At 41.0% G+C, this 12,727-nt stretch overlaps 1 protein-coding gene across 2 annotated transcripts in view; it reads left to right on the top strand.

The window, feature by feature from the left end:
• The window catches only part of nsg2 (neuronal vesicle trafficking associated 2), a 45,132-nt gene extending 35,481 nt beyond the window's left edge, over positions 1-9,651 (top strand). For both annotated transcript variants that reach the window (XM_021624159.3, XM_021624160.3), the window contains exons 4-5: positions 7,864-7,974; positions 8,326-9,651. In XM_021624159.3, coding sequence (XP_021479834.1) covers positions 7,864-7,974; positions 8,326-8,517 — 303 coding nt within the window. In that variant the 3' untranslated portion in view covers positions 8,518-9,651. The remainder of the gene's footprint in view (positions 1-7,863; positions 7,975-8,325) is intronic.
• Positions 9,652-12,727: the final 3,076 nt, after the last annotated feature.

The following is a 12,727-nucleotide window of genomic DNA, read 5'->3' as shown; positions in this document are numbered from 1 at the left end:
GGTTGAAGAGCATGCATTTAGTTTTACTTGCATTTAAGAGCAGTTGGAGGCCACAGAAGGAGAGTTGTGTGGCATTGAAGCTTGTCTGGAGGTTAGTTAGCCTGTTTGGGATAGGGGGCAGCATTTTCACGTTTGGATGAAAAGCGTGCCCAGTAAACTGCCTGCTACTCTGTCTCAGATGCTACAGTGCCTTGCGAAAGTATTCGGCCCCCTTGAACTTTGCGACCTTTTGCCACATTTCAGGCTTCAAACATAAAGATATAAAACTGTATTTTTTTGTGAAGAATGAACAACAAGTGGGACACAATCATGAAGTGGAACGACATTTATTGGATATTTCAAACTTTTTTAACAAATCAAAAACTGAAAATTCAGCCCCTTTACTTTCAGTGCAGCAAACTCTGAATGACTCTGAACTCTGATCTCTGAATGATCCAATGTTGACCTAAATGACTAATGATGATAAATACAATCCACCTGTGTGTAATCAAGTCTCCGTATAAATGCACCTGCACTGTGATAGTCTCAGAGGTCCGTTAAAAGCGCAGAGAGCATCATGAAGAACAAGGAACACACCAGGCAGGTCCGAGATACTGTTGTGAAGAAGTTTAAAGCCGGATTTGGATACAAAAATATTTCCCAAGCTTTAAACATCCCAAGGAGCACTGTGCAAGCGATAATATTGAAATGGAAGGAGTATCAGACCACTGCAAATCTACCAAGACCTGGCCGTCCCTCTAAACTTTCAGCTCATACAAGGAGAAGACTGATCAGAGATGCAGCCAAGAGGCCCATGATCACTCTGGATGAACTGCAGAGATCTACAGCTGAGGTGGGAGACTCTGTCCATAGGACAACAATCAGTTGTATATTGCACAAATCTGGCCTTTATGGAAGAGTGGCAAGAAGAAAGCCATTTCTTAAAGATATCCATAAAAAGTGTTGTTTAAAGTTTGCCACAAGCCACCTGGGAGACACACCAAACATGTGGAAGAAGGTGCTCTGGTCAGATGAAACCAAAATTGAACTTTTTGGCAACAATGCAAAACGTTATGTTTGGCGTAAAAGCAACACAGCTGAACACACCATCCCCACTGTCAAACATGGTGGTGGCAGCATCATGGTTTGGGCCTGCTTTTCTTCAGCAGGGACAGGGAAGATGGTTAAAATTGATGGGAAGATGGATGGAGCCAAATACAGGACCATTCTGGAAGAAAACCTGATGGAGTCTGCAAAAGACCTGAGACTGGGACGGAGGTTTGTCTTCCAACAAGACAATGATCCAAAACATAAAGCAAAATATACAATGGAATGGTTCAAAAATAAACATATCCAGGTGTTAGAATGGCCAAGTCAAAGTCCAGACCTGAATCCAATCGAGAATCTGTGGAAAGAACTGAAAACTGCTGTTCACAAATGCTCTCCATCCAACCTCACTGAGCTCGAGCTGTTTTGCAAGGAGGAATGGGAAAAAAATTCAGTCTCTCGATGTGCAAAACTGATATAGACATACCCCAAGCGACTTACAGCTGTAATCGCAGCAAAAGGTGGCGCTACAAAGTATTAACTTAAGGGGGCTGAATAATTTTGCACGCCCAATTTTTCAGTTAGAGATTTGTTAAAAAAGTTTGAAATATCCAATAAATGTCGTTCCACTTCATGATTGTGTCCCACTTGTTGTTGATTCTTCACAAAAAAATACAGTTTTATATCTTTAAGTTTGAAGCCTGAAATGTGGCAAAAGGTCGCAAAGTTCAAGGGGGCCGAATACTTTCGCAAGGCACTGTATATATGCATATTATTTGTAGTATTTGATAGAAAACACTTTGAAGTTTCTAAAACTGTTTGAATGATGTCTGTGAGTATAACATAACTCATATGGTAGGCGAAAACCTGAGACAAATCCAACCAGGAAGCGGGAAATCTGAGGTTTGTAGTTTCATTTAAGTGATTGCCTATCCAATATGCTGTGTCTATGGGGCCAGATTGCACTTCCCAAGGCTTCCAGCAGATGTCAACAGTCTTTGGAAAGTTGTTTGAGGCTTCTATTGTGGAAGGGGCTCGAATAACAGCTGTTTCAACAAGTGGACTAGGCTGTGGCCAATCAGTTGTTTACTGCGCGTTCCTTCTTTTTCCTCTGTAATGAATACGCTATTGTCCGGTTGGAATATTATTGAAGATTTATTATAAAAAAACCCTAAGGATTGATTGTAAACATTGTTTGACATGTTCCTACAAACTGTAATGCAACTCTTTTGACTTTTTGTCTGGATTTTGCCCTCGCGCATTGTGCCTTTGGAATAGTGAACTAAACGAGCGAACAAAACGGAGGTATTTGGACATAAATATGGACGTAATCGAACAAAACAAACATTTCTTGTGGGAGTCCTGGGAGTGCATTCTGACAAAGATCAGCAAAGGTAAGTGAAGATTTATAATGCTATTTATGACTTTTGTTGACTCCACAACTTGCCGGGTAACTGTATGGCTTGCTTTTGTGGCTGAACGCTGTTCTCAGATTATTAAATATTGTGCTTTTGCCGTAAAGCTTTTTTGAAATCTGACACAGCGGTTGCATTAAGAACAAGTTTATCTTTAATTCTATGTGAAACATGTATCTTTCATCAAAGTTTATGATGAGTATTTATGTTATTTAATGTGGCTCTCTGCAATTTATCCAGATGTTTTTGAGGCATTTCTGAACATGGCACCAATGTAAACTGAGGTTTTTGGATATAAATATGAACTTGATCGAACAAAACATACATTTATTGTGTAACATTGAGTCCTGGGAGTGTCATCTGATGAAGATCGTCAAAGGTTAGTGATTAATTGTATCTATATTTCTGCGTTTTGTGACACCTCTGTTTGGTTGGAAAATGGCTGAATGTTTTCTGTGACTAGTTGCTGACCTAACATATGTTTTGCTTTCGCCGAAAAGCCTTTTTGAAATCGGACACTGTGGTTGGATTAAGGAAAAGTGTATCTTTAAAATGGAGTAAAATACTTGTATGGTTGAGGAATGTTAATCATGAGATTTATGTTGTTTTGAATTTGGCGCCCTGCACTTTCACTGGCTGTTGGCGAGGTGGGACGCTAGCGTCCCAAACTATCCCAGAGAGGTTAACAGGTCAACATTCACAAGGCTGCAGGGCCAGACAGATTACCAGGACGTGTACTCCGAGCATGCGCTGACCAACTGGCAAGTGTCTTCACTGACATTTTCAACCTCTCCCTGTCTGAGTCTGTAATACCAACATGTTTCAAGCAGACCACCATAGTCCCTGTGCCCAAGAACATTAAGGTAACCTGCCTAACTAATGACTACCAACCCGTAGCACTCACGTCTGTAGCCATGAAATGCTTTGAAAGGCTGGTCTTAGCTCACATCAACACCATTATCCCAGACCCACTCTAATTTGCATACCGTCCCACAGATCCACAGATGATCCCATCTCTATTACACTCCACACTGCCCTTTCACACCTGGACAAAAGGAACACTTATGTAAGAATGCTGTTCATTGACTACAGCTCAGCGTTCAACACCATAGTGCACACTTCCCTCTGCAACTGGCTCCTGGACTTCCTGAAGGGCCGCCCCCAGGTGGTAAGAATAGGCAACAACATGTCTGCCACTCTGACCCTTAACACTGGGGCCCTTCAGGGGTGTGTACTTAGTCCCCTCCTGTACTCCCTGTTCACCCACAACTGCGTGTCCAAGCATGACTCCAACACCATCATTAAGTTTGCTGACGACACAACAGTGGTAGGCCTGATCACCGACAATGATGAGACGGCCTATAGGGAGGAGGTCAGAGAACTGTCAGTGTAGTGCAAGGACCACATCCTCTCCCTTAATGTGAGCAAAGCTAAGGAGCTGATTGTGGACTACAGGAAAAGGCGGGCCGAACAGGCCCCCATTCACATCGACAGGGCTGTAGTGGAGCAGGTTGAGAGTTTCAAGTTCCTTGCTGTCCACATCACCACCGAACTATCATGTCCAAACATATCAAGCCAGTCGTGAAGAGGGCACGACAAAACCTTTTCCCCCTCAGGAGACTGAAAAGATTTGGCAATGGTCCCCAGATCCTCAAAAGGTTCTACAGCTGCACCATCGAGAGCATCCTGTCCGGTTGCATCACCGCCTGGTATGGCAACTGCTCGGCATCTGACCGCAAGGCACTACAATGGGTAGTGCGAAAGGCCCAGTACATCACTGGGGCCAAGCTTCCTGCCATCCAGGACCTATATAATAGGCGGTGTCAGAGGAAAGCCCAGAAAATTGTCGGATACTCCAGTCACCCAAGTTCTAGACTGTTTTCTCTGCTACCGCACGGCAAGCGGTACCGGAGCACCATGTCTAGGACCAAGAGGCTTCTCAACAGTTTCTACCCCCAAGCCATAAGACTGCTGAACAATTAATAAAATCGCCACCAGACAATTTACATTGACCCCCCCATCCCTTTGGTACACTACTGCTACTCGCTATTTATTATCTATGCATAGTCACGTCACCCTCACCTACATGTACAAATTATCTCAACATTTGATGTGGTGGAAATTGGCCAACGTATCCTCACCTAGAGGAGGCATATATTAGATTGTGTGACTCAGACTTCCCTGTTCAATAGTAGGGTTACATTCCCTCAATATACTGTAGTGTTCTGACTAGAAGGACACAGTGACAAAGCCAACCATTGTATTGGTGATACCTGACGATGGAGACAAACTAAATAGAAATGGATTCTAGCTGTGAGATGAGTCTTATACAGGCTTAACAAATGCTGGCCACCGGTAATGGAAATATTATGATATACAATACCAGTCAAAAGTTTGGACACACCTACTCATTCAAGGTTTTTTTATTTATTTCACTATTTTCTGCATTGTAGAATAATAGTGAAGACATATGGAATCATGTAGTAACCAAAAAAGTTGTATGAAATATATATATATAAATATATACATATATATATATATATATATATATATATATATATATATATATATATATATATATATATATATATATATATATATATATATATATATATATGAATATATATATATATATATTTCATATTTAGGATTCTTCAAAGTAGCCACCCTTTGCCTTGATGACAGCTTTGCACACTCTTGGCATTCTCTCAACCAGCTTCACCTGGAATGCTTTTCCAACAGTCTAGAAGGAGTTCCCACATATGCTGAGCACTTGTTGGCTGCTTTTCCTTCAGTCTGTGGTCCAACTCATCTCAAACCATTTCAATTGGGTTGAGATCGGGTGATTGTGGAGGCCAGGTCATCTGATGCAGCACTCCATCACTTTCCTTCTTGGTCAAATAGCCCTAACACCGCTTGGAGGTGTGTTGGGTCATTGTCCTGTTGAAAAACAAATGATAGTCCCACTAAGCGCAACCAGATGGGATGGCGTATCGCTGCAGATGGCCGTAGTAGCCATGCTTGTTAAGTGTGCCTTGAATTCTAAATAAATCAGACACTGTCACCAGCAAAGCACTCCCCCACCATCACACCTCCATGCTTCATGGTGGGAACCATACATGCAGAGATCATCCGTTCACCTACTCTGCGTCTCACAAAGATGGCGGTTGGAACCAAAAATCTCAAATTTGGACTCATCAGACTAAAGGACCGATTTCCACCGGTCTAATGTCCATTGCTCGTGTTTCTTAGCCCAAGCAAGTCTCTTCTTATTGGTGTCCTTTAGTAGTGGTTTCTTTGCAGCAATTCGACCATGAAGGCCTGATTCATGCAGTCTCCTCTGAACAGTTGATGTTGAGATGTGTCTGTAACTTGAACTCTGTGAAGCGTTTATTTAGGCTGTATTTCTGAGGCTGGTAATTCTAATGAACGTGTCCTCTGCAGAAGAGGTAACTCTGGATCTTCCTTTCCTGTGGCGGTCCTCATGAGAGCCAGTTTCATCATGATGGTTTTTGCGACTGCACATGAAGAAACTTTCAAAGTTCTTGACATTTTCCGGATTGACTGACATTCATGTCTTAAAGTAATGATAGACTGTTGTTTCTCTTTGCTTATTTGAGCTGTTCTTGCCATAATATGGACTTGTTTTTTTTACCAAATAGGGCTATCTTCTGTATACCACCCCTACTTTGTCACAACACAACTGATTGGCTCAAACGCATTAAGACGGAAAGACATTCCACAAATGAACTTTTAACAAAGCCCTCATGTTAATTGACATGCATTTCAGGTGACTACATCATTAAGCTGGATGAGAGAATGCCAATATTGTGCAAAGCTGTCATCAAGGCAAAGGATGGCTACTTTGAAGAATCTATCATCTAAAATATATTTAGATTTGTTTAACAAATTTTTTGGTTACTACATGATTCCGTATATGTTATTTCATAGTTTTGATGTCTTCACTATTTTTCTGCAATGTAAAAAATAAAGAAAAGCCCTTGAATGAGTAGGTGTGTCCAAACTTTTGACTGGTACTGTAGATATGGACATATAGATAGATAAAGAAAATCCAATATCTACGCATGTCAAATTAGTGTTATGGCATTAAACCAAATCCTGTGAGGTTTATGGTTCATTGAGTTTATGAATAATGTAAAAAGTTCATCATTAATATTAATAGACCACATGCTTCTGTCAATATTATCAATACTCTACAAATCTAGGTTAAAAGCTATCAATTGAATGCTTAAACACTCCCGTACTGGAATAATGTGTTTATACGTCATATGGATAACTGCCGTTAAAGCCCTAATACCCTTTAAGCAGCCATTTCACATGTTCAGGGTGTGTGGTAAGCAAATGTAATTTAATGAACATTCTGACAGAACCAAACATGTGTCCTCACATTAACACCTAAGTCAATAGTCATTTAGCCTCTGTGCTCCCCTTTTTACAAATCACTCTGATCTCTGCTGATCAGCACGCTAGCTACATGTAAATCCCCTAGCCTAGCATCCTGCCGAGGTGGCGTGATCGGCGATATGGAGGGAGGCCATTGGAAACGGGGAAATGGTTTTATGGTGCATTATGATTAATTGTGGAAGTGAGGATGAAAATAGCCATTCGGTCACTTGATTTGACACTGTACTAAACCAGAGTTTAACTGTACTACCACCACATATTATGGTAGAGCTTTGCCGTGTGTACACGTTCTTTCACTCCTCTCTAAAGTAATCAGATTACAAAACCATTCTAACATCTCTCAGCTATCATTTGACACACATTTGCATAATGTTAATTAACCAATCATAGATTCAGGAGGAACAAGGGAGAAAATCGGTCTTGTTATATGTTAATCTCCCACTATAAAATCATCTTGTCTACCAGGGAAATACACATTTGAAGCACCAAATTTCTACAGCAAGTAGTTATATAGATGTACTTATTTGGATCACTCTATTGACAGTAATGTATTCTGACATATTGGATTGTCTTTTTTAGGAATGTGGTTATGGAGCTATTTTTTTTCCAGCTTCTGTCTGCTTCAACTGCATTTTGTGACCAATTTGGCTGCTGGGTTGTGAAAAATGTAATTAGTGAAGGTGTTTATTGAATCTGTTCGTCTACACTGGGCTTAATATAGCAGGCTACCTCTACTCAGATGGCATTTCTGGAGACAAATTATGATTAGTTATATCCTGCAAATTGACTTGTTTTCTCTCACCTTGTCACCAGACAAATGATGGTAGTAGTTGTTTGAGTGCTCTTTTGAACATTTACATATATTATAGTGTCAAACTCCATCGAATCTATTAAATAACAGAACCTTGCTTTAGGATGTTTTAGATCTCCGCGTTGACAGGAAACCTGACTTCGCTGGCAGCTATTAAATTGAATGGTGTGTATCTCTCATTCGCAGGTCACTATCCTCATAGTCCTGGCCTTGGCCTTCTTGGCCTGCATTGTGTTCCTGGTGGTGTACAAGGCGTTTACCTACGACCACAGCTGCCCAGACGGATTCATATACAAGGTGAGTGGGCCCAAATGGCACCCTATTCCCTATATAGTGTATTCCTTTTGACTAGAGCCATATATACCCTGGTCAAAAGTAGTGCACTGCATAGAGAATAGGGTGCTATTTGGGACAGAGCGTTACAACTACACTGGTTAATTGTCTGTACAGTCACCTTTAGAGGTTTTTGCTGTGGACTACAGGCATGTTAGCTGAAGTAGATCTAATTTAGACACAGCTACTGCACTCTCCAGAGGAAAAAAAACAACTCTTCACCAGAAAAAGCCCTTAGTGCTGTGCAACAGTGTGTAAATGAGGAGAGTATGATATTGAACCCTCCCCACTCTCTCCCTCTCTCCCCCTCTGCAGCATAAGCGGTGCATCCCTGCCTCTCTGGAGGCCTACTACACTGCTCAGGATGCCAACTCCCGAGGGCGCTTCTATACGGTGATCAGCCACTACAGCATGGCCAAGCAGACCACCTCTCGCTCCGTCTCTCCCTGGCTCCCTGCTGGCGCTGCCCCGCACGACGCCAAGCCGCCCAACACAGACGGGCACTGAGTCTGCCTGCCCAACCCTCCCACCAACCCCATCTCGTCTGCCCGTCTCCATTCCAAGCTTTTAACAGGGAGTGTCTGTCTCCCCAGTGTCTTGCTCGGCTCAGAGTACTCTCACACCCGCCTTCCTGCCCGTATCTGAATCTCCCTTCTCTCCCGGCTGTCTCTGTTCTCATCCCTCTATGTATTTATTATTTATCATCACTATTTTTTAAAACTTGTTATTGCTGTTTTGTATTTGATATCAAACAACTGTTTGTACAAAGGCACGAGTCAATGTTGAAATCCACTCAGAGTCAGTTTTTCTGAGCTGCTACTAACAAGAGTCAAACTTCATTTTTCAGATGTGTGCGCCTGTTATCTGCTAGGCCTCCTGTAGTGTCATGACTGTGTGTAGTGGAAGGCATGTAATGATAAACACTAGGAACATGTTTCTGATTCAAGTCCAGGCTTATCTATGTCACTCTGTGCATAATCATACTGGAATACATTCTTATAAAAAAGGTTTTCCCAAGTGAGTATCGATTTGTACATCTATGGAAGTTGAACATGAACACCAGTATACAATATATTTCCTGAATTATCTGAGCAGAGCTAGCTAAATATTCTCTATCATGACGGTTTGATAACTGACCACTTTTCAAGGTACTGTACTGTATGTCATAGTTCCGTCATTGAGGCAAGCTGTATAAAGCCCAATGCATTCATGCTAGTTTCTGTGTGTGCATTGTTGTAGCTAGGTTTCATGACGTTTTTAAAAATAATTCAATGGGAGAAAAAAAAATGGCCTTATTGCCAGTTATGTTTTGCTTTAGAAAACAGTCCAGATACTGTACACAACATGAATATGTGGACCTAGCTAGGGATAAATACCCAAGACGTGGAGATTATGGGGAACAGTGTGCATATCACTGTCTTTGCTAAAACTCATGGTCCTGCAATGTTTAGATACATTTTTAGATAAGCTTCTCTGCGTAGTTTTGTTCTGTTACCATTTTTTTTTTAATGTTGTCAAAAAACGCTTTTTGAATTATTGTGATTTTGGTAGATAATATGTAGCAAAGCCTGGAGTAGTTTCTCAGTGTGCATCCCATAGGTTTGAGATGAAAAATAAAGCAAGCTGTGACCCGTACAAAAAGTATTTGTCCTGTTGTTTTCAATGTTCCGGACTTCAAATCTCTTCATTATCCTGGTCCACATCTGTACAGTAGTGGTTGGATTCAATCTGTAGCGCCGAAGATCAGCGTTGTAGTGTGATTCAATTGAAGTCAATGTTTCACTTTTTTCACCCTCATCAATCTACACACAATACCTCATAATGACAGCAAAAACAGTTTTTTTTATACATTTTTGCAAATGTATAAATAACTGAAATATCACATTTACAGTGATTCGGAAAGTATTCAGACCCTTTCACTTTTTCCACATTTTGTTACATTACAGCCGTATTCTAAAATTTAATTTTTTAAAATTCTTCCCTCATCAATCTACACACAATACCCCATAATGAAAAAGCAAAAACAGGTTTTTAGAAATGTTTGCAAGAGGTCGAAGGAATAGTCCATAGAACTCAGAGACAGGATTGTGGCGAGCCATAGATCTGGGGAAGGGTACCAAAAAAGGTCCCCAAGAACACAGTGGCCTCCATCATTTTGAAATGGAAGAAGTTTGGAACCACCAAGACTCTTCCTAGAACTGGCCTCCCGGCCAAACTGAGAAATTGGGGGAGAAGGGCCTTGGTCAGGGAGGTGACCAAGAACCCTATGGTCACTGAGCTTTTTTAATCATAGCCCAAAAGTGGTTTATTAAATTCTTCCAACTTTTCATGACTTTGTCAATCAACTTGCTCTTAATAAATCAGAATAATTGTGTTGTGTTTCTGTATCGATATGGACTTCAGTTCTTTAATCCATGGTAATGTTGGAAGATTAGTGTACATAGATACATGTACAATTATAACAGGGAGAATAGGGTGTCAATTGCCTGCACTAACCATGGAACTGTGTGATGACACAGCCCAGTATGGCACCATGTGTCGTGTTTAAACGGCTTGGTCTGCGCTCCACTCCATAACAATTTAATTAGCCTACATGTCTTTTTTTATATTATCAACTGTTGCTAATGATCCTCGGCAACAACCACATGGTCGTGGCGGTGTTAAAGAGGAAGCAAATTAAGCTAAAGGAAACAATGGAATTAAATGGAATGATCATGTAGGCTATACCAACTGAAAGTAACTAACAGTAAATTGGCATTTGAATCGGTGTTGTTATTAGGCCCACTGACAGTCGATACTGACAGTGGTTAATATTTAACAAGTTAGAAATAGGATACAGAGAATGTCGGGTAGCCTATAATTAAGACATTAAGAGAGTGCCCATCCCAAGGCCGTTGATATGTTAATATGCTTCAGTTTGCTGCCATATGTCTGGTTTCACATCTGTCTCCAGGGATTATAAGGTTAAATATATCTAAAGCAAATGTCATTTATATTTACAATTCCCTCATCCAAATGGATTATTCATTTACGTAGCTCGTATCAATAGCTTTCATCAAGTTGTAAATTACAGTGCATGGAGAATGGTGTTATTTATATCTGAAAAAATGTAGTAAATGCTTTTTCCACTTGGAACCGATAGGTTCTCTAGACCAGGGTTTCCCAAACTCGGTCCTGGGGCCCCACCCTGGGTCCACATTTTGGTGTTTGCCCTAGCACCACACAGCTGGTTCAAATAACCAACTCGTCATCAAGCTTTGATTATTTGAATCAGCTGTGTAGTGCTAGGGCATAAACCAAAATGTCGACCCAGGGTGGGGCCCCAGGACCGAGTTTAGGAAACTCTGCGCTAGACCTTCTTCATAGTTTCCTCCCGCGTAAAGGCGGTGGTATTAAGTCAAGGTCAGAATACAACCTATTTGTAGACACACCTCCATCACACTTTCATTTAATTGCTTAAGTTTAAGGTCAGAATAGGCATAGAGAGAAAAGTGTAGAAAAAGGGAATTACGTTCCATTTATGTGCTCTTAACTCGGGCCAAAATTGGGCCCTAAGTGCAACTTGTTAAGATATTTTGTTTGCTATACAAAAAAAATGTAAGTGACTTTGAGGATTTGGCCATGCTTGCTGAATCATTCTGCCATAGGTACTACCAATCCCATTGTGTCACTAGCAGCGACTGTGGGGTATGCTGACTGTGGGGTAAGTAAATAAAGAAAACTAAGCCATATGTTTGGTCATTGTTTCTCAGGATCAATGGATGAAACACTTTTTGTCAATAAAATTACTTATATTTGAAATTTTGGTGTACTGCCCCTTTAAATTGCAGTCATTTTAACCACATAAATATGGCAGAGTTCATATTTACTTCAAAATTCTAAAAACGAAATAATAATACAATGAAATTATGGTAAATCAGCTTTTTAGTACTAATGTGGACTGCACAGTCGTGGCCAAAAGTTTTGACAAAAATACATTTTCACAAAGTCTGTTGTCTCAGTTTGTATGATGGCAATTTGCATATACTCCAGAATGTTATGAAGAGTGATCAGATGAATTGCAATTAATTGCAAAGTCCCTCTTTGCCATACAAATGAACTGAATCCCCAAAAAACATTTCCACTGCATTTCAGCCCTGCCACAAAAGGACCAGCTGACATCATGTCAGTGATTCTCTCATTAACACAGGTGTGAGTGTTGACGAGGACAAGGCTGAAGATCACTCTGTCATGCTGATTTAGTTCGAATAACAGACTGGAAAATTCAAAAGGAGGGTGGTGCTTGGAATCATTGTTCTTCCTCTGTCAATCATGGTTACCTGCAAGGAAACACATGCCGTCATCATTGCTTTGCACAAAAAGGGCTTTACTAGCAAGGATATTGCTGCCAGTAAGATTGCACCTAAATCAACTGTTTATCGGATCATCAAGAACTTCAAGTAGAGCGGTTCAATTGTTGTGAAGAAGGCTTCAGGGCGCCCATGAAAGTCCAGCAAGCGCCAGGACTGTCTCCTAAAGTTGATTCAGCTGCGGGATAGGGGCACCAACAGTACAGAGCTTTCTCAGGAATGGCAGCAGGCAGGTGTGAGTGCATCTGCACGTACAGTGAGGCAAAGACTTTTAGAGGATGGCCTGGTGTCAGGAAGGGCAGCAAAGAAGCCACTTCTCTCCAGGAAAAACATCAGGGACAGACTTATATTTTGCAAAAGATACAGGG

This window comes from Oncorhynchus mykiss, chromosome 12 (assembly GCF_057628025.1).
Source record: "Oncorhynchus mykiss isolate SJ-2025 chromosome 12, ASM5762802v1, whole genome shotgun sequence".
Classification (NCBI taxonomy): domain Eukaryota; kingdom Metazoa; phylum Chordata; class Actinopteri; order Salmoniformes; family Salmonidae; genus Oncorhynchus; species Oncorhynchus mykiss.
The sequence above is the reverse complement of the archived record's forward strand: the minus strand, read 5'-3'. Positions and strand labels throughout refer to the sequence as shown.